At 34.4% G+C, this 23,857-nt stretch overlaps 1 protein-coding gene, 1 non-coding gene and 1 pseudogene across 2 annotated transcripts; 2 read left to right on the top strand and 1 right to left on the bottom strand.

Annotated features, from left to right (window-relative positions):
* The first annotated feature begins 3,149 nt into the window (after positions 1–3,149).
* On the top strand, positions 3,150–9,086 carry LOC145035197 (callose synthase 12-like). The gene is made up of 3 exons (XM_078983786.1): positions 3,150–8,512; positions 8,581–8,655; positions 8,742–9,086. The coding sequence occupies exon 1, from the start codon at positions 3,229–3,231 to the stop codon at positions 8,497–8,499; it is 5,271 nt and encodes a 1,756-aa protein (XP_078839912.1). The 5' UTR covers positions 3,150–3,228; the 3' UTR covers positions 8,500–8,512; positions 8,581–8,655; positions 8,742–9,086.
* Positions 6,188–6,268, top strand: LOC145038023 (small nucleolar RNA J33). Its single transcript, XR_013679126.1, has one exon. It is a non-coding gene; the product is annotated as a small nucleolar RNA J33 (small nucleolar RNA).
* A 316-nt stretch (positions 9,087–9,402) lies between the features above and the next one.
* LOC145035349 (F-box protein SKIP2 pseudogene) lies at positions 9,403–10,292 on the bottom strand (annotated as a pseudogene).
* Positions 10,293–23,857: the final 13,565 nt, after the last annotated feature.

Here is a 23,857-nt window from a genome sequence, read left to right as displayed (position 1 = left end):
CTATATATTGCCATCTCTTTTCATGAATAAAGTGGGTGTTTTTTCCTCTGTTAACTTCTGGACTCTTCCTCTTTTCTTTTCATTAACTATTTTATATTGTGAGCTTCCTTTCATCCGTGAGTTTTGACATTTGAGTGGGAGACTTCAGAATTCAGAATCAACACTCGGTTGGACCATCTCCTTCCATCTACACCTTCTTCTTTGTTCTTTTGGTGGCCTGACATCGTGAACGTTGGTTGAGATCGACGGTGGGTCTTGGCCATCGTTTTTGGGTTCCGTTCCTCGCATGCCATTTGTAGTGGTTGAGTTAGGGAATGCTTCGGTCTCCAGATTGTATTTGCAAGTATGTGTGGTGTTTACTCGGTTGGGAAACAAGGAACCACCGCCACCATCGCGAGGTGGTGGTTGTGGTCACAAGACCACTCTTGTCACCACCAAGAGGGCGGAGGTGCTTCTCTTCCGGGCAAGACTTATGTGTGGCTGTGTTTTTGTGTAATTGCATGTTGTGTGGGTAGTTTCTTGGCCGGAAAAAGTCACCGCCACCGTCGGCCGCCACTAGGGTGGCTGTGTGTGTGTGTGTGTGTAATTTTGGATTAAAGCTTTGTAACTGTAATTATCAATGAATAATAAAAATAATAGTAACCACCACTGTAAGGTGGTGGCAGCCGCCATGAGCTGCCATTGACCACCATTACTCGAGGTGGTAGTGGTTGGTGCCCCACAAGCAAAACCCTAATGGACCAGCTAAAACCCTAACAGGCTTAAAGATTAATTTTGGGCCTATTGGGCCATGTTGGGGTGGAAAACCTTAATTGTAAGTATTTGGGCCTTGGACTTATTGGACCCACTTTTGGGCCACTGGGATTGGATTGTGAATTAAGTCCAAACTATTCCATGCCATTTATCTAGTAGAGTAAAGGACTTAATGGACTAAGTCCTTAATGGGCTAATTGAGAAAATCCTAATATTTGAGAAATTATCGGACACACACATGAGAATTATTTAATAAGTAAAATATTAAATAATAATCATTGGCAGAAATTAATCTAAGCAATAATGGACTTAATGGATTAAGTCCTTAGTGGGTTAAGCCCTTAAAGGGTTAAGTGAGAAACCATTGTTTCTTTAATAACTAGGTGTATTGTTTATTTAATAACTAGGTGTATGACCCGTGTACTATACATGTTTATTAAAAATAAAAAAAGTTTAATATCAATATGTAAACATTAAACATTTTATAAAGTAATTGAAAAAAGAAAATAAATCAATGAGTTTGTAATATTTATGTGAATTTATTCTCAAATTACTAAAATGATAACCTTACATGAATAGAATGAGAATCTTTCATATGTATAATCATAAATTCTGAAAATTTAATGTAAGAATGAAAAACCTCAAAAAATAACAAGTGGAAAATTAAAAAATGGAAAAAAAAAACCAAAAAAAAGTCATGTGACAAAATGAAAGAAAACAAGACATATGACAAAAAAAAACATTCATTTATTAAAAATAATATTAAAAAATATAAAAAAAGTAAAAATAAATCTATACATGTAAAAACATCTTTTCAATTTTGATAAGGATTGATGTGAAAAAACCCCCTAAATTTTTATGGGTCACAACACCTTTTTCCTTATTTTTCTTTTCTTCACATAAACCCAATTAATGGGTGGAAAACTTGTTTCACTATTTTATTATTATTATTTTTTAAAAATATATTTCCTACAAATATTATACTTATTTTGTAGGGAATTAAAAACCATGAGTTTTGATATATATATATATATATATATATATATATATATATATATAATTTAATAAATATTAAAAAAAATAAAAAAAAAGTTGGCTTATAGGAATAGGAGAAAGCGTGCGGCAATGGGCTGCCTCACCACCTTTCCTTCTGTTAATGTGCGGTGTTCAAGCTCGCCCACACACCTTATTAGGTAACTAACTTAGGGTAGATGATTAGGTTTGCAACTTAGCGAAAGTAAATAAGAAACCACACATAGGATCTTTGCAATTTTTTCTATTGTAAATATGCCGAAGTATAGATATTTTACCAACGTTTTATAAATAAATGAACGTCACAACGTAATGAGTCAATTTGTTGATATATAATATTATATATGACAAGTTTGGATGGATGAGTTGATTACCCACTTTTTTTTTAATGATAATAAATACTACAATTGATAATTCCCAAAACATGAGGCACACAACTAACCCATCAAACGAGTTTCAACGAATGAAAATTTACCCTAAACATTTTTTTCTTTCCTATACTCATTCAGAACCTTTCACACATAAAACTTAATCATGAACAAGTGTTTGTTTAGATAAAACTCATAAAGATTTTGTTTTAGATAGATGATGATAAATAAAAATTATTTATTTTTTAGATGGCTAATCACAAAAGTGGCATATACATAACAAATGATTATATATTTCGCAATTTACATTGACCAAGGTTATTTTGTAGTACGAGTAAAAAATTTGTCAATTCTTTAAATTGATGTGTCATCTTAGTATTTTTGTGATTAGTCTTTATTACTTGTGTTAAACGATATGACCATAAAGTATCAGGTGGATATACTATTTGCCTTGTATCTATCAATAATCGGATATATGTAAATAATGAAGATTAATGATTCAAATACTTTTCACACATATAATGCATAGAAACATAATTAATATTAAAATAACCTACCTTATTATGTAGTCAAGTTTATACTAGTCGACAAAACGAACCTAAACAATAAAACATCATTACATATTTAAATATGATGATCAAGTCAAATGTCATTGAAATTAACATTATATATATATAATCTGAATCTATTAATGTAACGTCATATTCATTGTATATTTTTCACTTATCAAGATACCATAAAGATGATATCATAATTAAGCTTACCTTATTGTTAGTATTAATATAAGTATTTCATAATATTTAACAAAGTAAAATATACACCCTAAATAATATCTAAAGCTTTAAATAAATTAATTCAAATTTGAATCTTAGAGTATATACTAATATAATATACACCTGTATTTGAAAATTTGGGGCAAAGAAAAGATTTAAAGCGCGGAAGAAAAGGTCTAATCACGCGGTCACATGGCCCCACTACCTCCTGCTTTCTTTTGTATTCGTTTCTCCCCAATGTAACGTTTACAGCTCTCACTCATCGCATAGTCAAATTGTGTTCTCCGATCCCCACCTCCACGATGACTCACCGGCAGCGTCCTCCGTCGTCGCCGGAGCCTGACCTTTCTGATGAATCTCCCTACAACATAATCCCAATCCACAATTTACTAGCAGATCATCCGTCCCTCCGTTTCCCAGAAGTTCGTGCCGCCACAGCTGCTCTACTGGCTGTTGGCGACCTACGCAGACCGCCCTTCATTCCATGGCAACCTCACTACGACCTCCTCGACTGGCTTGGCGCCTTCTTTGGTTTCCAATCGGACAACGTTTCAAATCAGCGGGAACACCTCGTTCTCCACCTCGCCAACGCCCAGATGCGGCTGCAGCCACCGCCGGAAAATATCGATACTCTCGACCCCTCCGTGCTACGCCGCTTTCGCCGTAAGTTACTCAGCAACTACACACACTGGTGCTCCTTCCTCGGCCGTAAATCCAACATCTGGATCTCTGACTCCCGCCGCCAATTATCCAACTCCGACCAACGCCGTGAGCTTCTGTATGTTTCACTTTATTTACTTATTTGGGGTGAGTCCGCGAATCTACGCTTTATACCTGAGTGTATTTGTTATATATTTCATCATATGGCTGAGGAGCTGAACAAAATTCTTGAAGATTACATCGATGAGAACACAGGTAGGCCTGTTTTGCCCGCAATTTCTGGGGAAAACGCATTCCTGAATCGCGTTGTTAAACCAATTTACGATACTGTTAAGGCCGAGGTAGCGAACAGTAAGAACGGCACAGCACCACATTCAGACTGGCGGAATTACGATGATATAAACGAGTACTTCTGGAGCAGAAGGTGTTTCGAGAAATTGAAGTGGCCTATAGATATCGGGAGCAATTTCTTCGCAACAACAAGCAAAGGGAAGAGGGTAGGGAAAACAGGTTTCGTGGAGCAGAGATCCTTTCTGAACCTGTTTAGAAGCTTCGATAAGCTCTGGACCATGTTGTTTCTGTTTCTACAAGCTGCCATCATCGTTTCCTGGAGAGATCCAGACCATACTCCATGGAGGGCGTTAAAGAACAAAGACGCCCAAGCAAAAGTTCTAAGTCTGTTCATAACTTGGAGCTGTTTGCGGTTCCTGAAAGCTCTTCTTGATGCTGTGATGCAGTATAAACTCGTTTCCAGAGAGACTTACTGGCTTGGTGTAAGAATGGTGTTGAAGATCATTACTTCTGTTATCTGGATCATAATCTTCGTGGTGTTCTACACCAGAATCTGGAATCAAAAGAAGGACGATGGGCGTTGGTCAGCTGCAGCCAATAAACGAGTGGTAACTTTCCTTGAAGTCGCGTTAGTGTTCATCCTCCCTGAAATTCTAGCTCTTCTTCTCTTCATTCTTCCATGGATTCGCAACTTCATTGAAAACACAAACTGGAGAATCTTCTACCTCATAACCTGGTGGTTCCAAAGTAGAACTTTTGTAGGCCGTGGTCTCCGTGAAGGTCTAGTAGACAACATCAAGTATTCTTTATTCTGGATCATTGTTCTCGCCACAAAGTTCTGTTTCAGTTACTTTTTACAGATCAAACCAATGATTAAACCCACTAAAGATCTTCTAGACCTCACAGATGTCACATACGAATGGCACCAATTCTTTGGTAACAGCAACAGGTTTGCAGTAGGCCTTTTATGGCTACCAGTTGTCTTAATCTATCTCATGGACACACAAATCTGGTACTCCATTTACTCCTCCTTCGTGGGTGCTGCAGTTGGGCTTTTTAGTCATCTGGGTGAGATCCGAAATGTCCAACAACTAAGATTAAGGTTTCAATTTTTCGCAAGTGCAATGCAGTTCAATCTTATGCCTGAAGAACAGTTGTTGAACACAAGAGGGACTTTTCGGTCAAAGTTCAAAGACATTATCTACAGATTGAAGCTAAGATATGGTCTTGGGAGACCATTCAAGAAACTCGAATCAAACCAAATCGAAGCTCATAAATTTGCTTTGATATGGAATGAAATCATCTTGACATTTAGAGAAGAAGACATTGTTAGTGATCTTGAAGTCGAGCTTCTTGAATTGCCTCAAAACACATGGAACATTAGAGTTGTACAATGGCCATGTTTGTTGCTGTGTAACGAGTTGCTTCTTGCTTTAAGCCAAGCAAAAGAGTTAGTTGATGCTCCCGATAGATGGCTATGGAAGAAAATCGGGAAAAACGAATACAGAAGATGTTCAGTTATTGAAACTTATGATAGCATCAGACACATGCTTCTAACAATTTTACAATACAACACACAAGAACACTCAATCATCACAACCCTATTTCAAGAAATTGATAACTCAATCATCATCGGAAAGTTCACCAAAACTTTCAACATGTACGCCCTCCCTACAATCCACACAAAGCTCATCACCCTCGTTGACCTCCTGATAAAGTCAAACAAAGATGTCAACAAAATAGTCAACACATTACAAGCACTTTACGAGGTTGTGATACGCGATTTCTTTAAAGAAAAAAGATCCATGAAGGAGCTGGAAGAAGACGGTTTAGCCCCTCGTATTCCACTTTCAGGTGAGGGTTTACTTTTTGAGAATGCAGTTTCACTCCCCGATCCAAAAAACGAAAGCTTTTACAGACAAACACGAAGACTCCACACGATTTTGACTTCCCGTGACTCCATGAACAACATTCCCGTGAATCTTGAAGCAAGAAGACGAATCGCATTCTTTAGCAACTCATTGTTCATGAACATGCCACATGCACCCCAAGTGGAGAAGATGATGGCTTTCAGTGTTTTGACACCTTACTACAATGAGGAAGTGGTGTACAACAAAGAACAGCTTCGAACTGAAAATGAAGATGGGGTTTCCACTCTTTATTATCTTCAGACAATTTACGCAGATGAATGGGTGAACTTTTTGCAACGGATGCGTCGCGAAGGGATGGTGACCGAAGAAGAGTTATGGACAGAAAAGTTAAGAGATTTGAGACTTTGGGCATCTTACAGAGGGCAGACACTTGCCCGAACTGTTAGGGGTATGATGTATTATTATCGGGCACTTAAAATGTTGGCTTTTCTTGATTCAGCTTCTGAAATGGACATTCGTGAAGGTGCAAAAGAATTAATTCCAATGGGGGGTAGTGCCCGGGATTTAACCCGGGCAGATAGTCGGGTCAGTATGATGTTCAAAGGGCACGAATATGGAACAGCTTTAATGAAGTATACTTATGTGGTTGCGTGTCAGATATACGGGACCCAAAAGGCGAAAAAGGACCCACATGCTGATGAGATTCTGTATTTGATGAAAGAGCATGAAGCGTTACGTGTGGCGTATGTTGATGAGGTGGCGACGCCTGGTGGGACGGATTATTTCTCTGTTTTAGTCAAGTTTGACCAAACTCTTGGAAAAGAAGTTGAAGTTTATCGGGTCAAGTTACCGGGTCCGTTAAAACTCGGGGAAGGTAAACCCGAGAATCAAAATCACGCCCTGATTTTCACCCGTGGAGATGCTGTTCAAACCATTGACATGAATCAAGATAATTACTTTGAAGAAGCTTTGAAAATGAGGAATCTGTTGGAAGAATATAAACAAAAATACGGGATCCGTAAACCGAATATCCTAGGAGTTCGCGAAAACATCTTCACGGGGTCCGTTTCCTCGCTCGCGTGGTTCATGTCAGCTCAAGAAACAAGTTTTGTGACTTTGGGTCAACGGGTCCTCGCTAACCCGTTGAAGATCCGTTTACATTACGGGCACCCGGATGTATTCGATCGCTTCTGGTTCATGACACGTGGCGGAATCAGCAAAGCTTCAAGATTGATCAACTTAAGTGAAGACATTTTCGCAGGGTTTAATTGTACTTTAAGAGGCGGAAACGTAACCCACCATGAGTATATTCAAGTAGGAAAAGGTCGCGATGTGGGTTTAAATCAAGTCTCCATGTTTGAAGCCAAAGTTGCAAGTGGAAACGGGGAACAAGTTTTGAGTAGAGATGTATACAGATTGGGTCAACGCCTTGACTTTTTCAGAATGCTTTCTTTCTTCTACACCACAGTCGGATTCTTCTTCAATACAATGATGATTTCTTTAACTGTATACGCGTTCTTGTGGGGCCGATTATATCTCGCATTAAGCGGGGTTGAGAATTCGGTTTCGGAAAACGCAAATACAAATAACGCGTTGGGGACGATTTTAAACCAACAGTTTATCGTCCAGCTTGGACTTTTCACAGCCTTACCAATGATTGTCGAAAATACCCTCGAACACGGTTTTCTCGCAGCTATTTGGGATTTCATCACAATGCAGTTACAACTCTCATCCGTTTTTTATACGTTCTCGTTGGGCACGCGTTCGCATTACTTCGGGCGGACGATTCTACATGGTGGAGCGAAATATCGGGCAACCGGGCGGGGGTTTGTCGTCCAACACAAATCATTCGCTGAAAATTACCGATTATACGCGCGGAGTCATTTCATAAAAGCGATCGAACTCGGTTTAATCCTGACCGTTTATGCTGCTTATAGCCCCGTGGCTAAAGGAACCTTCACTTACATCGCGTTAACCATTTCAAGTTGGTTTCTCGTGGTTTCATGGATCATGGCTCCGTTTGTGTTCAACCCATCCGGATTCGATTGGTTGAAAACCGTGTACGATTTCGATGATTTCATGAACTGGATTTGGTTTAAAGGAGGCGTGTTTGCAAAACCGGAAGAAAGCTGGGAACGATGGTGGTATGAAGAACAGGATCATTTAAGAACAACGGGTTTGCTCGGGAAAATATTCGAAATCATTTTGGATCTTCGATTCTTTTTCTTCCAATACGGGATTGTTTACCAATTAGGGATTGCAGCTGGAAGCAAAAGTGTTGCGGTTTATATTCTTTCGTGGATTTACATTGTTGTGGCTCTTGTGATATATTCGGTGATAATGTATGCGCGCGATAAGTACTCTGCGAAAGAGCATATTTACTATCGGCTTGTGCAGTTTCTTGTGATTGTGATTGGGATTTTGATAATTATCGCGTTGTTGGAGTTTACGAGTTTTCGGTTTCTTGATATTTTGACGAGTTTGTTGGCGTTTGTGCCTACTGGGTGGGGGTTTCTGTTGATTGCTCAAGTGTTTAGGCCGATTTTGGAGAAGAGTTTTATATGGGCGACTGTTGTGTCGGTTGCAAGGACTTATGACACGATGTTTGGGGTGGTTGTCTTGATGCCTGTGGCGGCTTTGTCGTGGTTGCCTGGGTTGCAGTCGATGCAGACGAGGATCTTGTTTAATGAAGCGTTTAGTAGAGGGTTGAGGATATTTCAGATTGTTGTTGGGAAGAAATCCAAAAGTTGAAGTGTCATTCGAGGTAAAATTTTTTTTTATAAATGTTTTGTAGTTATGATGATGATGATGATGATGATGGTGATTTTGCAGGGTTTGTTTGGTTGGGTATATGCGGGTAGAGTTTGTAGAGCGGAAGTGGTGGAGGTGTTTGTTATATAAACAGAGGTTTGTGTTTTATCTGGATGTTAAAATAAAGGTGAAATGAAGTAGTGGAATTAATAATGAATATATTTGTTGTACATGTGGTGTAGGTTTGTTGGATGTGGGGGATGATATGATGGAAGGAGTATATATATACGAAATATAGAAGTGGAGACGATGGTGTACAGGCTTGTTGATTTTTTCATTAGCAGCATGTGAAAAAAGTCTACTTACTTGTGTAGTTAAAATGAGAGATGATCACTAGACAATATTTTTGGTAAATCTGATTTGTTTATTTGTGAATTTTGTGTATTTTCTGTTTAGTGAGAGGACTTGACGATATTTTTTTTGGACAGATAGTTGTTTTGTCAACAACTTTGAGTAGATTGGAGGCTATTCTATTTCTATATCTAATTCTATGTGTTTAATTAAATATCGTGATGACTTTTGCAGCATTTAAGGATTGGTTGGGTGCTTTGTTGTCATAATAATTTCTATCTTCATAAATCAATTTTGTATGATAGTAAATGCTTCCTGGACCAGGTGTCGTGGGGCAGGGAAAGTCGAGATTTTTAGCTCATAAATTAAATGCTTTCTTAAAAGGGGAAAATGACGCAACGGCAATGTATTTTTGGTCACTGCATGGTTTATTATTTGCAATTTTTTCAGTAAAAAAACGAAAGATTAATAAAAATTGGGGCCCACCATCTCTCTCTCATACATACATACATGATATTGTAAAAGAATCCAACCACAACACTCTCCTCACCATTAAAGCGATGTTGACCGTCGGTTATTGCTAGAACCACCATTAACACTGCCTCTGAGGTCACTAGTTGCCGGTGGTTGTTGGTCCTCCACCACCACCTCAACGGTTGCATTCTGGTTTTGATTTTCAACCACCAAAGCATCCAACTTGACAGCTAATGATTCCCGGCTAGCCCTCAACCAACCAACACCATCACATGCGACTCCCTTGCATTTCTTCACCTTCACCAAATTAAGGCACCCAAGTACTAGACCTTCCATTCCATGATCGGACACATGGCAACTGTTGATGCATAGCTTCTTCAACTCCGTACATTTAGCAGCTATGCAAGAAATCTCGACATCACCTATGGTCTCAATCCTACATAGCGCCAATCGCTCTAGCTTGTGGCAGTTTGAAGCCAATCGCGATAAACTAGCATGGGCGCGATTTACATCGATAAGGACCAACTCTTGAAGGTTATGGCAATATTTTGCTACACCAATCAAACCTTCATCGTCAATCCTGTTTGTTTTCCACCCGTCAATATGAAGCTTCCTCGTAAGCTTACACTTCACCACCATAGACGCTATACCAAAATTAGTACATTCCAGTATTTTAGTGTTTTTATGAGTTGAAGGATTTCAAGATTTACACAATTGGAAAGGGATGCAAGGCTGATATCGGTTACATGAAGTCTCTCCAGATGCACCTCATTCAATCTCTTGATGTTATTCGTAGCAAGTTTCAGAACCCCATCCCAATCTCCGAAACATCTGAAAAGTCTCATGGTTCTAAGATTTTTGGATCTGATTATTAGCGGCGCAAAACATTATCCGTTGTAGAGATTCTTCAAAGAAATCATCTTAAGGGACGATGATTCTGAACCAAGTCTAATCGGTGGGGCCCACATGTTTTATGATTTAGCCATAATTTCAGATTTAAGATTAATTTGAGAGAGAGAGAGAGAGAGAGAGAGAGAGAGAGAGAGAGAGAGAGAGAGATGGTGGGCCCCAATTTTATTATTATTTTTTTATACTAAAAAAGTTCCAAATCATAAGCCACATCAGCTTTAACCTGGTATATTAGATCGTAGTGGTAAAAAAAACAGGTCGACATCAACTTTGTTCCTTTAAAGGGTACGAAAAAAATTTTAGGGATTGAAAATGTAAAGTCGAAATACATGGTAGGGCCATTGTGTCATTTTCCCTTTCTTAAAAGTTAACAAATTATTTGTTTATTGTCCTCATAATGGTTTCACATCTTCCATTAAAGAAATGGAAAGAACGCTTTCTGTTTGTGTATGAGATTTCAGATATCTTTATGAATGAGGCCTGCGAGGGAATTCTATAGAGTTTAATGAATTTCCACATTATTTTTTACATTCCATACAATTTTAACAAATATTTTCTACAATGCATTGAACTCTATAAAGTTCAATAGAAAATTACAAAAGCTAATTTATAGTATATATTTAAGAACTAAACACTTTCATTTTTTTTATTGAAGAGTTCTATGGTTATTGAACTTCAAATCCGTTGAATGCTAAGATGACATCTTACTATGCTAGAGTTTAATCTATTGAATGACAAATATACTTGTCACCTCATTCAACTTTCTCATTGAACTCACCATTGTGGATGCTCTTAGTTTGCTTTGGGAGAAAGGTGTTGGAATTGGTCACGCTAATCGTGTCTTCTTGTGATTTTTGAAAAATTATTGTGAACAAAACCAACATGTAGTGATGTTTGTACTAGGGCGGACAAAGTTATATCATAGAAAACCAATCAACATGTTACCAACCTAACAAAAAAAATTGGTAATTAATATATTTGGCAGCCAAAATGTTTTATCAGTTGTATCGTACCAATATAATGGTGAATATCATGGTAATACTGTACCAATCAAATCATTTATTATATATATATATATATATATATATATATATATATATATATATATATATATATATGAAATCGTATATTTCAATTATTAATTGTGTTTAGTGTTTTGCAGTTTTAAGAACATTATTCATTTGGTTTCATAAGTCAATAGTTATTATCACCTTAAATCACAAAATTAAAACGTTATTTTACCTTAAATCACAAAATTAAAACAAATTATTAGATTCGACAAATTATTAGATTCGGTTCATTGGATTTTAAAAGCTTGTATGAATATTTAATATATACTCCAATACAAATATACAATATGTTTCATTCGTTTAAACAAAATGGATATTACTGTAAAATAAAAAAAGGTGTCTATTATTTTTTATATGCATGTCAATTTAATACTCATTTACAAATAATCATCATGAGATTGAGTTAACTATTTTCTTTTATTTTATACTATAAATTTTTTTTTTTATGTTTTTTTTTTACTCTCACAATCAATAGATGTATAAGATGTGAATATTTTTAGACTTTTAACACTCTAATCCCTCATATCATATACACGTTTCACCTACACCATAAAATATTACTTTTTATTATTCTATGAGTAACTTTACTAATGTTGTGATATTTATATGTAAAACGATGTCATTTTGTGTATTTCGGTTCGGTTCGTTTTCTTCTTTCGGTTTTTCGATATAGAAAAACCAAACCGAACCTAAAAAATCTGTTTTTTTCTAAAAACAAAAACTAAACCATCGGTTTTTCAAATGGTTCGCTTTTTTCAGTTACGTTTTTTCGGGGTTTTTTTTTTTTTTTTTTTCTTTTTTTTTTTTTTTTCCGGTTTTTGTTTGGTCTAGTTTTGGTTTTTTAAACACCCCTACCTATATCTTTCGTTTTCTATGGTTAGATTTTCAACTTCATAGGTTAAGTTTGTACTATAGAGGGTTTTAAAATTTTGACTCAATTTATGCTTGAGTGCTAGTTAAACATTTGAAAAGTTATTTTGCACAAATCTGACTAACTAACAGTAAATAGTTTGCTCCATAAATCATTTATCTTTTAATTGTATTTAATAGACATTTTTTTAGGTTTTCATTACTCTATTGAGGTATATTCAATGGACATTGAATCCTACGTGCCATCCACTGTGACATTAAATACAACAAAATGGTCTATCTAACTTGACATTGTGTCCACTGTGCCATTACATAATTACGGTTTGGAACAAAACATTTCTTTTTTCATGGGTGATGGGCGCAGGACAGGACAGTCAATCGAGTGGTAGTCTTGTGTATTTTATTCTTATTTTCTAATTTCTACATGCATCTCTCTTTCTTTTTTCTCTACCGTTTAACAATTTGTTTCAAAAAATCTTAACGGAAAATTATTAGAAACTAGGTGTGAATCTCATGTATTACATGGGTGTATTTAAAACAATTAAATATGTATAAACATTTGAGAAATTTGAATTTATATGAAAAATAAGAAAAATATTGAATTATTAAAATTAAAGTGTTTTTTTTTCTCTTTTAAATTTAAACAAATCATTTAGATAAATTAATCAAAGCAAATTAATGAGATTTTTTATTTTAAGATTTTGAAGTTATAAGGAAAGTTTATTAATGAAATTGATATGCATTTATTATTAAATTTAAACACCATATGGAATTTAATAAAATAGGAAAACCATAAAATTACATATGGAATAAAAATTAATTGAAAATAACCACAAAATGACATGTGGCAAAATGAATGAGAGTATGACAAGTGATAAAAAAAACCTTCATTTATTAGAGAAGATGTATTTCCAAAAGTAATGTTCTTCTTTCCAACACTTTGAATTTGAAATAAACTAACAACATGAAAATTGCAAATAACTTCTCTAACATAAATAATATATTCAACAAAAATAAGTTTAAAGTGTGAATTTTTGTAGCAGAAAATACCATTCTAAAAACATGATACAATATAAAACATGAATTATATAATTAAGCTAGATTACATAGATTTTCTATTAGAAGTTGCTTCATATAAAAATTAAATGTACATCGAGTGTATAATAAACCTTCATAATTAATAGCACCTTCCAATTGATGACCTTCAATTGCTATTCTTTACATTAAACTTGTTTGATCACATATACAACATATTATAAGGTACCATTAAGGCATTAACACAACCACACACAGTATCTTACACTAATAGAGTTATCAAATTTGAATGAACTTATTTCTAAAAATCTCAAAATTTCAAACGTCCAGACTAACCAGGACTTTGGCGATTAATTAAATGTAAATATTAAAATATAGATCATATATAACACACATCAACTAACGATAGATTTGTCTAAATTACTATAAGAGACAGGAACACTTGAATTGGTCAATCAAAATATATAAAATATCTTAAATTGAATATATGCAATTAAACAAATGAAATTGTACATCAAACTGCTTCTTCTGCTACGCTGAATCATAATATTCTACATTCAAGAACAATGTCATGGAGATCGATCGATGAACCCAAGAACAATTAATTCCATGCATATTCCGCTGATCATTTTTCTCTAAGCAGCTCCATGCAATAGCACTTATACTCGTTGCATTAAGCATACCAAAGCTCACTTAATTGGTGATATTGGAATGTCTTTTATATTTACAAACGTGAAAAGTTTGAGCCGATGGGGAAATAAGCAACCGGAATTGGTGCGCTTTTTCTGCTCTTCTTCACCTTTGCATCGTGGTCACCATCAATGTTCTTAACTTTTCTTGATACACTATTTTTATCATTTCCTTCATCCATCACCTTGTTTGCACCGGAGAAACAACTAAAGAAACCTGATATAATAGCCATCTTTACACAAAACATCATATTTTGATTCAGACATTTGAAACCTTAGTGGCAAAAAATCAACATGTAGGTACAGGTAGTGATGTTTGTACGAACCCTTGGCCACTAAGGGAAAGCGACTCTCTATATATTGAGTGAATATCGTTCGTATTTCTGGATATTTTTACAACATTAGAGGTTCAATGTGCACATATAAACTATTTCTATAATTATTTGTGCAGACCAAATTTAGCCCTATCCTATCTATCCTATATATAAGACCCTATGTAAGTATTTTAGAGGTATCTTAATTCTTGAAATTCAATAAACAATTCCTTTCAAAATACTTTTGTTACTCTTGCTTTCATATTGAGCACTACATATGCCAACATAATTCACGTACATGTTAGCATATGTACAAATGATCATTGCATATATTATATATGCCTGACAATTGGGTTGAGTTCGGGTTAGCGGGTTGGTGGGTCAGAATACATTAACCCAACCCAACCCATATAATATATGGGTTAGTAGGTTGGCGGGTTAAAAACATCAACCTAACCCAACTCATATAACTCGTATAAGTATATGAGTTCGTGAGTTCGTGGATCAGTGAGTCGAACCCAACATGTATAACCCATTTAATAAGCAACACAATTTAAAATTAAATTAAAAATTACAAATCAAATGAAGTCAAAAAAAGTCTTAAATGTTCAACATAAAGTCATAAATAGGAGTGACAACAACAAGTGGTGTGCGACAGCCGAAGGACAAGAAGACGAGTGGTGTGCATGCGACACTGTGACAGTCAGTAACTGATGCCTTAATCGACGGAGATGGGAGATACGAAGTCGTGAGTTTGGAGATTGAAGACTGAATTTCTTTTTAATTAGGGGATTCTTAGGGGCTAACTATGTTAATTCGACTCGAAGATGTTTTGCAGTTTTGGAATTCGAAAAACGATTAAACGATAATTAAATATTCAAAACTGATAAATAATTAAATATATATTTTTAAACTATATATATATATATATATATATATATATATATATATATATATATATATATATATATAATCGGGTTGGCGGATTTACCTGCGAACCTAAACCGATAACCCAATCCAACCCATAAAATAAATGGGTTGGCGGGTTGGCAGGTTGGCGGGTCAAAAATCTCAACCCAAACCTGTTTATTTTCGTATTGGATCAGTATCGGGTTACGAGTTGGATCAATGATTGTCACCCGTAATATTATGATTTATAAAATTATAAAAATACGAATTTGTTTAAATAAGTCACGTCACATGTTTCACAAATATAACATAGAGTAAATTACATGAATAGTCCATGTGGTTTGGACTAATCTACAAATTTTATCGTTATATTTTGTTTTTTATTTGGCCAATCCATAAAAGTTTAATTTGTTGCGTCTTTTATCCCTCCCATTAACAATGTTTCACTTTTGCCGTTAATCCATGGTAAAATGAAAAATTTACTTTTTGTTTCTACATTTATTTTTAATATCATGTTTTCTGTCATTTCTTATTTCTAGGCCACGGGCTGGAAATCAATTTTGTAAATGGTTTGGGCCTTAAGGATTCAATGTTTAAATATTTTGGAAGTAGGTAATGATGGTTGCAAGTTCTTAACCTTTGAATTGTATTTTGGACCGAAAGGTAAAAAAAAGGAAAAATCATAGGTCGGGCTCGCATGAAATTTGGATTTTTGTTCGATAAGTTTTTAGTACAAGATATCTAGATAATATTCTGGGATTCTTCAATACCTTTCCGTGGATACAAAGAACGCCAAAATCGGAGTTGAAATGAAGAAGATGTAACAGTTTGAATTTGGTCTTGGAGGTTGGACGTACTAGCTAATTGAAATGCGTATTTAAGAGCGTACGCGATCAGATGCCAAACCATAATTTGAGGGTTTTGATCCCTATTTAAGTTCCTTAACTCCCCCAAAACCTTTCCATTCCCAGCCTCTACCATTCCAACACATTCCCTTGAAATTCTAACCCTAGTTTGAGTCTTGTGAGCAAAAAAGGCATTTTTGAGTGGTTTGGAGTGCTCTTGGTGCATCTTGGAGAAGAAGGAGCTCATTGGAGAAGTGTTTGTTGGACGGGAGCTTATAGATCTAGACATTGTTCACTTTGATCATCTTTTAAAGGTATAAAGTTTGAATCTTGATGATGCATTTGTTAGATCTAGCTAGTTTGGATGTTATGAGCTTTTGGTCACTTTAGTGTATAAAGTTTAGATCTTGATAGTTTGTAACATTGTTATGGATAAAGTTGGAAACTTTATCCATCTAAATATCATTTTGATTGAGATCTGAAGGTTTGAAACTTGGACTTAATGGATTAAGTAAGAAAGATGCACTTTTGGTTGCTTTGAAACTTAAAAGACTAAATATTTGTTGCTTGGACCATTATAATGGATAAAATTAGAAACTTTATCCATTATGGAGCTATTAGGAACCATAAAAATGTGATATTGGTCCTTCTATCCCTTCCATGAAAGAGTTATGATATCTTGATGGATTAATAAGTTAGGGTTTTAGCTTTTGGACCTTTTCTAGCCATGGGAAGTCATAAAGGTGGAAACTTTATGACTTAAGTCAAAGTTTTGAGTCTAATCTAAGCTCTACACAAAAGGACTTAAGGAATAAAGTGTTTAATGGAATGTTGGGATCAGCCAGAGTACGTTGGGGGTACCTGGGAGTATGCTTTGGGCGTACGCAACCAATATTGGACTTTGACTTTCACTGACTTTCGTTGACCTTTGACTTTTGACTAAGTTTTGAATTTGGGTCAAACTTGAGGATTTTGGGCGATTGATAAAGATTTTATTTGGTTTTGGTGCTAGTGGATTCACGGGTGCAAGCAATATAGAAAAAGGGATCGTATCGCAGTGTTTCAAAGCTCTTCGATTCAAGTAGGTTTTCCTCACTATAGTTGTGGGTTGAAGGAACCAATACCGGCCCACTAGGTTGTGTATCCTGGTATAGGGGATGTTGCTGTGTTGTAGTGATCTGTTAGTATGTTGTAGTGATCTATTAGATTTGTCTCCTGATATATAGGGTGTTGCTATGCGGTAGTGATCTGTAAATCTGCCTGTTTGTCTGACTAGTTATATCATTATTTGTTTGCTGCATACATGTTATTTCACTACAAACTAAATGATGTTTAGTGGCACAATCTTTAAGTGGCATATTTATTTTGTGCCACTATAGTATACTTTTAGTGGCACTTTGTTTATGTCACTATAAAAATTAATAGATATAATGACATTAGTCGTTTTGTGACATTATTTTCATATTTGTTAGTGACATAAAAATCATAAAAAAATTATACATCATATGTTAAACCAATTTAATTTTTCATAAACTATAAAAATAAATTAAATCATTATACTATTTTTTTTACTAGACAAAGGGAAAATCCTCCTTCATTGCCAGAGGGAAATAAAATCCCCAGGAATTAGAAATACCCGCCAAATTTGTTCCAATACACGTTCTCAGAAAATTTCATTTTTCATTTTGGCGTTATTATTTCCCCCTCCTTTACGCAAATCAGACACCCAAAGCATAGAATCGACTTCTCACTTCCTATTCCAGCTTCCAATCCTCCTCTAAGAGGACAACGATTCCACACATAGAATTGATTCCTCACCGGTGACTACCATCGTAGATAGGTAATGCAAACCCACATCAAACTGACATTGGCTTCTCGGCGGAGGTGCATCCCCATCATCGGTGTTGGCTTCCTGGTGCCGAAGCAACTTTATGGTTTTTTTGGTTCAACTAATACTACAAGTAAGGGTTGTCCTTTCTCCCTTCTTCCTTGTGCTGTTACATTGTCTGAACAAAAACGCACATAATTAATAATTTTTGTAAACATTGCTTTGGTGAACTCAACAGTTCTTCTTGTCCTTCTAGGGTTTTATTTTATTTGTTGTCTATAAGCCGTCAGAGAGGATTATGTTTTCCATAAGCGGTTGTGAAATTGAATATGTTCGTGTCACTTGAATAACTATAATTTTTGTCATACACGATCAACATATGATAATATACCTGACATTTGTTGAAGTCTTCAAGAAAAGGGGCGGCATTGCTTCATTCTTTTTTTTTTTCGTAATCTTCCACAGAATGGTTAGATAACACACATCTCCTTGTAAACCATTTATGACATTTTTGGAGTTTCATTTATGGAATTTTGTATTTTTTCCCAACCAACCTCAATTATGTTCAACTAACCCCTGCTTTCGGAGGTATGATTTATGCTTTTTTCATTCATATCCAATATACTTAGGTATCAAATACATGATTCAATAGTTCTACTTATAAGTATGTTTTTGTCTGGTTGTGTTTGAATGTGTCTAAAAGTGAAAAAGAGCAAGCAGGAAATCTGGTTCAATCCCTAGGTGAAGATCATAACGAGTTCAGTTAGAATAAAGATTTGTAGTTACCATCATTTAGTTTGGCTAAAATAGATAAATATATAGATCACTTCTCAGACATCAATAAGCTTTGAGAAGATGATTTTTGTCTAGTTTACAAGGTACATACTTATACATGTCTGTCTTGTTTGAATGGTTATCTTTGAAATTTTAGTTTTGGCCTCTTATTCTAATACTTGTGTTCCACCCATGTTCTAACATATGCAAATGTTTCTTTATCATCCACATTTTAACCATCAATATCATGATGTGCAAGAGAAATAACTTTTAGAAGATAATGTAAAGGATCTATCGACTGATTTAGAGGTGTTTAAACTGTTTAACATGTTTCCTTTTTAGCACAAATATTATTTCATGTAAAAGGTTTATGTTTCTTTTTATCTCATGTTTATTAGTGGTATTTCTATATGTTTTCATATAATGTATTATATTTATATGATAGGTAATTTTTCGTAAAGTGGATAAACAAGAAGAACAATTATATAAAGATCGAGGTCAATCAAATGATCAACTATCATGTTTCTTCACCAATATGTATTTAGTTTGATAATATTATGTTTTGACTACTAACACAACATTTAGATGTATTCAACTTTTTTAAAGATGTTTATATTGTAAATATATTAAGGATATTGTTGTTAGATAAATTTAAATCGATGTAATGATATTGTGTCTCAATTTATCATTTAAATTGTCTTATTGTTATTTTAAACTCCATTTAAAATTTTAAAAAATAGACATTTATTAATATAACTTTTTATGTTAAAATAAGTACCACTAAAAGAATGAAAATAATATTTTGTTTTAGTAGTTAAATTGTGACACAAAAATAGTGTCACTAACGCTTAAAATTGCTACAGAGACACAATTAACACGTGCCACTAAAGGTCTTTAGTGGTAATGCTTTTAGTAACACTTTTTTTTTTGTCGCTGATTCCCCAAGGGGTTTTTAGTGCATTTTTTTGGTTTTTAGTGGCATTTTTTCTACGCCACTAAATGTCATTTTATTTGTAGTGTTTGTTATGTATATGTCAACATGGTGGTTGAGTTGAGGCAATTCTGCTCTGTGTTGAAGCCAACAAACCTGGGAGCAAACCTGACATAAGCTGTGGGCCAGTAAGACAAACCAGACTTATGTTGTGGGCTCGAGAGCAAGCTAGATATGAGTTGTGGACTAGAAGACAAGCCGTCTACTCATGCTGTGAGCTCGAGGGTAATCCAGTCTGTTAGATGTGGACCCAATGTGCATGTTGTTATATATTTGTGTGGTGGTATTTGGGATGGGGGGTCGGGGGACTCACTAAAGTTCGTGCTTACAGTTTGGTTTCATGTTTTTAGGTACTTCGTATGATCAGGGCAAAATAAAGACTTGATCGTACACATCCTTTATTTTATTTAAAATTTGATTTTGGGATGCTTTGATTTGTGACTATTGACACTTTTTTAGTTTTAGGTTTAGGTTGTTTTTATAATTTTATTTAAAATTTGATTTTGGAAAACCCTGTTTGTAAACATTTTTAGTTTTAGGTTGTTTTTAAAAAATGAAAATTTTACCGTGGAATTTGGGATGTTACATAATCGATGGTTTTTTAATGTTACTATAACATAAAGTCAAACCACGTGGATCCCCACCCCTTCCACCGTTTTTCATCCTTCCCTAAAACCTCTCGGCATGTACCATCACAACCGCCGTCGTGTGATGGTCGTCAACACTATGTACTCATTTAACTTTGAAAAATATGATAATAAATAATTTCTTTGTAGATTTCATGTCACGATCTTTAAAATGAAATACACTGTGGAAAAAACGAGATATTATGTTACTAAATAAAACCAATTAGCCAAACTAATTATTCACCTTAAAGTGTTATGTACATATATACTTACTAGTTACTACATAGTTTCTCTCATTCTTCGTTATAAGCAACTCAATGCATTAATAGCAGTACTCGATTCATTATAGAGCATAGTAAAGCTCACTTCGTGATGTAATTAATTGGACCGTTTTTTTACCTTCACAAGCAAGAGAAGTTTGAGCCGATGGGGAAATAAGCAACAGGAAATGGTGCGTTTTTTCTGCTCTTCACATTTGCTTTATGGTCATCATCAACGTTAGCTTTTCTTGATGCACCATTTTTACCATTTCCTTCACCCATCACCTTGTTTACTTCGGAGAAACAACTAAAGATAGCACTGGTAACAAACATGATTTACCTTCTTTCTTTCATTTCACTGAAGATTCTTTTTTTATGCTTTAATTTGTTTGTCGTTAAAAAGGTCATCCCTAGTCCGCTGTAACATTATATATTACAAAATTGCTTCATCTAGATCTATATGGTACTGACATTGCGTCCACTATGCCATAACAAAATTACCATTTGAATTGCCTTATAATGGTGTAATGAAGACATCGATTTTTTTTACTCACCAATTGTGTAACAAACATGAAAACAAAATAGTTATAAGGAGAAAATAAGTTTCCTTCCTTATTCTTAGAAGATCAGAATTGATTAGGATATACAAGATTCCTAGTAAATTATCTAAATCAAATATAGAAAAAAAGTTGTCTAATATAAAAAAGCAGAAAAATGCGTTTTTTAAACCTTAAACGACCCCAAATGGCAAAAAAAACATCACGCGTTATAGCGAATTAATTACTTCAGCATATTTATTGTTGATGTCATCGCACTTCCATTCATACTAGTGTTGTTATTATCAAACCCATCATCACTTGTACCACGTGCATCAAAGCGACTAGAATTGGTGCGTTTTTTCTGCTGTTGCCCTTTGCTTCGTGGTCACCATGAATGTTCGGAGCTTTTCTCAATGGAACATTTTTATCATTTCCTTCATCCACTACCTTGTCTGTACCCGGAAAGCAACTAAAGAAACGTGATATAATAGCCATCTTTATCAAAGAAAATTGGAAAAAATGGATATTTTCTTGTTAAATTTTGTTCTTGCAAAAAGCTATGTTGAAGTGCGTTCTCACTTCTCAATATTATGATTGATATCCTTAAATCTGCAATATTTATACACTAAAAAGAATCAGTTTCTTGTAAATTTCCCACTAATTTCCTTGGCGCGTGAAGGATGATGATGGAATAAAGTAAGAAATGTATGTTCTTCACTTTTCTAAAAATTTTCTTTTTTAGTCAAACATATTGTACCCAGATGGGTTATATATGCTGATTTAGTCAAATAGATTGTACGCAAATGATTTAATATTGATTTAATAGTTATCAAACCATGCATCATGACTTGGCAGCCAAGAAAAATAGTGGACCTCAATTTATCTTAGTTTCAATATTAATATAATTTCGTTTTATAAACCGTGTTATATTGAGGTTATTTTTTTTTCTGAAAATTAAAATAAATCCAAATGAATTTTAAAATTAGAAATAGTTTATTTCAATTCAAATAAATCCCCAACTAAAGAATTCTATTTTTTTTGTAGATGTGTGAGACAGCAAGAAGATCCCTCTCCTTGTTTCTTTTTATTCTTGCTGTCCTTATGGATTCGACTTTAGAGAAGAATATTTTTCATGATCGAATTGGAAGACTAGTTAGTTAAATGTAAATACTAAAATATAGATCATATATAAATTAAACACATCAACTAATTAGAAATAGATTTGTCTAAAGTGCTACAAGAGACACGAACATACGGTCTATCAAAATTTAGAAAAAAAAAAAATCTTAAAATTGAATATATATAAAAACAAATGAAATTATACATTAAAATGCTTCTTCCTACTCTGAATAATAATACATACTGAGGGTTTCAAGAACGTGGAGTTGAACCCATGACCATTAATTCCATATATATTCGATCCTCTCACTTTTCTCTTAGTAGCTCCATGCATAATGCATCTATACCTGCACTGGATCCATTAAGCATAGTAGAGCTTAACTGGACTGCTTTTTTTTTTTTTTTTTTTTGTTTTCTTTTTCTTTTTTATATTTACAATCGAGAAAAGTTTGAGGCGACTGGGAAATAAGCAACTGGAATTGGTGCGCTTTTTCTGCTCTTGATCACTTTCGTTTTGTGATCTCCATCAATGTTCTGAAGTTTTCTTGATGCACCATTTTCATCATTTCCTTCGTCCATCACCTTGTTTGCTGCACCCGAAAAACAACTAAAAAAACCTGATATAATAGCCATCTGAATCAAAAGAAAATGAAGAAATGGAAATTTTCTTGTTAAAACTTGTTCTTGCAAAAAGTTTTCCTGAAGTGCGTTCTCAATTTTATGACTGATATCCTTATTAAATCTGCGATATTTATACACCAAAAAGAATCAGTTTGTTGTAAATTTCCTAATAATTTCTTTGGCGTGTGGAGGAGGATGATGGAATAAAGTAAGAAATGTATGTCTTCACTTTTCTGGAAATTTTCTTTGTTAGTCAAACATATTTACGCTAATCACTTTCTAATTAAGGCTTGGCAGCCAAGAAAAAAAATAGCGGACCTCAATTTAATAGTTATTTCATCTTAGTTTCAATATTAGGGTTACATTTTATGAAACCGTGTTTTATTGATTTTTTTTTCTGAAAAATAAAATAAATCCACGTGAGTTTTATAATTAAAATTAGGATGAAGTGTGAATTTTGATCCAAGTTTCTCATTCATTTATTAAATAAACAAACTTAGTGCTTAATTCGTTTACAACCGTATATAGAGAACCTTATCCATATAATATTTGCATGCATGCCAACCTTTTCTTTTCTTGGCGTGTGGGGAAGAGGGTGATGAAATTGGTCACACAAAACATCTTAATGTGATTCAGAGACATTTGAAAAGTTAGTGGCAAAAACCAACATGTAGGTAGTGACGTTTGTAAGAACCCTTGGCCACTAAGGGAAAGCAACTCTCCATTGAGTCAATATCTTTCATTTTTTCTGGATATTTTTTCAACTTTAGAGGTTCAATGTGTACTACCAACTATTTCTATAATTATTCGTGCAGACCAAATTTAGCCCTATCCTATATATAAGACCCTAGGTAAGCATTTTAGGTATCTTGATTCTTGAAATTCAATAAACAATTTCCTTTAAACACTTTTGTTATTCTTGCTTTCTTATTGGACCCATATAGGCATATACCAACATAATTATCGTGCATGTTAGCATCTATACAAATGATCATTGCATATATTATGATTTATAAAACACGAATTTGTTTGAATATATCACGTCACTAAAGATTGGAATATGTAAACACGATTGTTTTAATCAAAATAACTCTTTGATTATATGAGAAACTCTCTCAAAACTCACGATATTAC

Source organism: Lactuca saligna, chromosome 3, assembly GCF_052625555.1.
Source record: "Lactuca saligna cultivar CGN05327 chromosome 3, ASM5262555v1, whole genome shotgun sequence".
NCBI lineage: Eukaryota > Viridiplantae > Streptophyta > Magnoliopsida > Asterales > Asteraceae > Lactuca > Lactuca saligna.
This window is presented reverse-complemented; position numbering and strand designations above follow the sequence as displayed.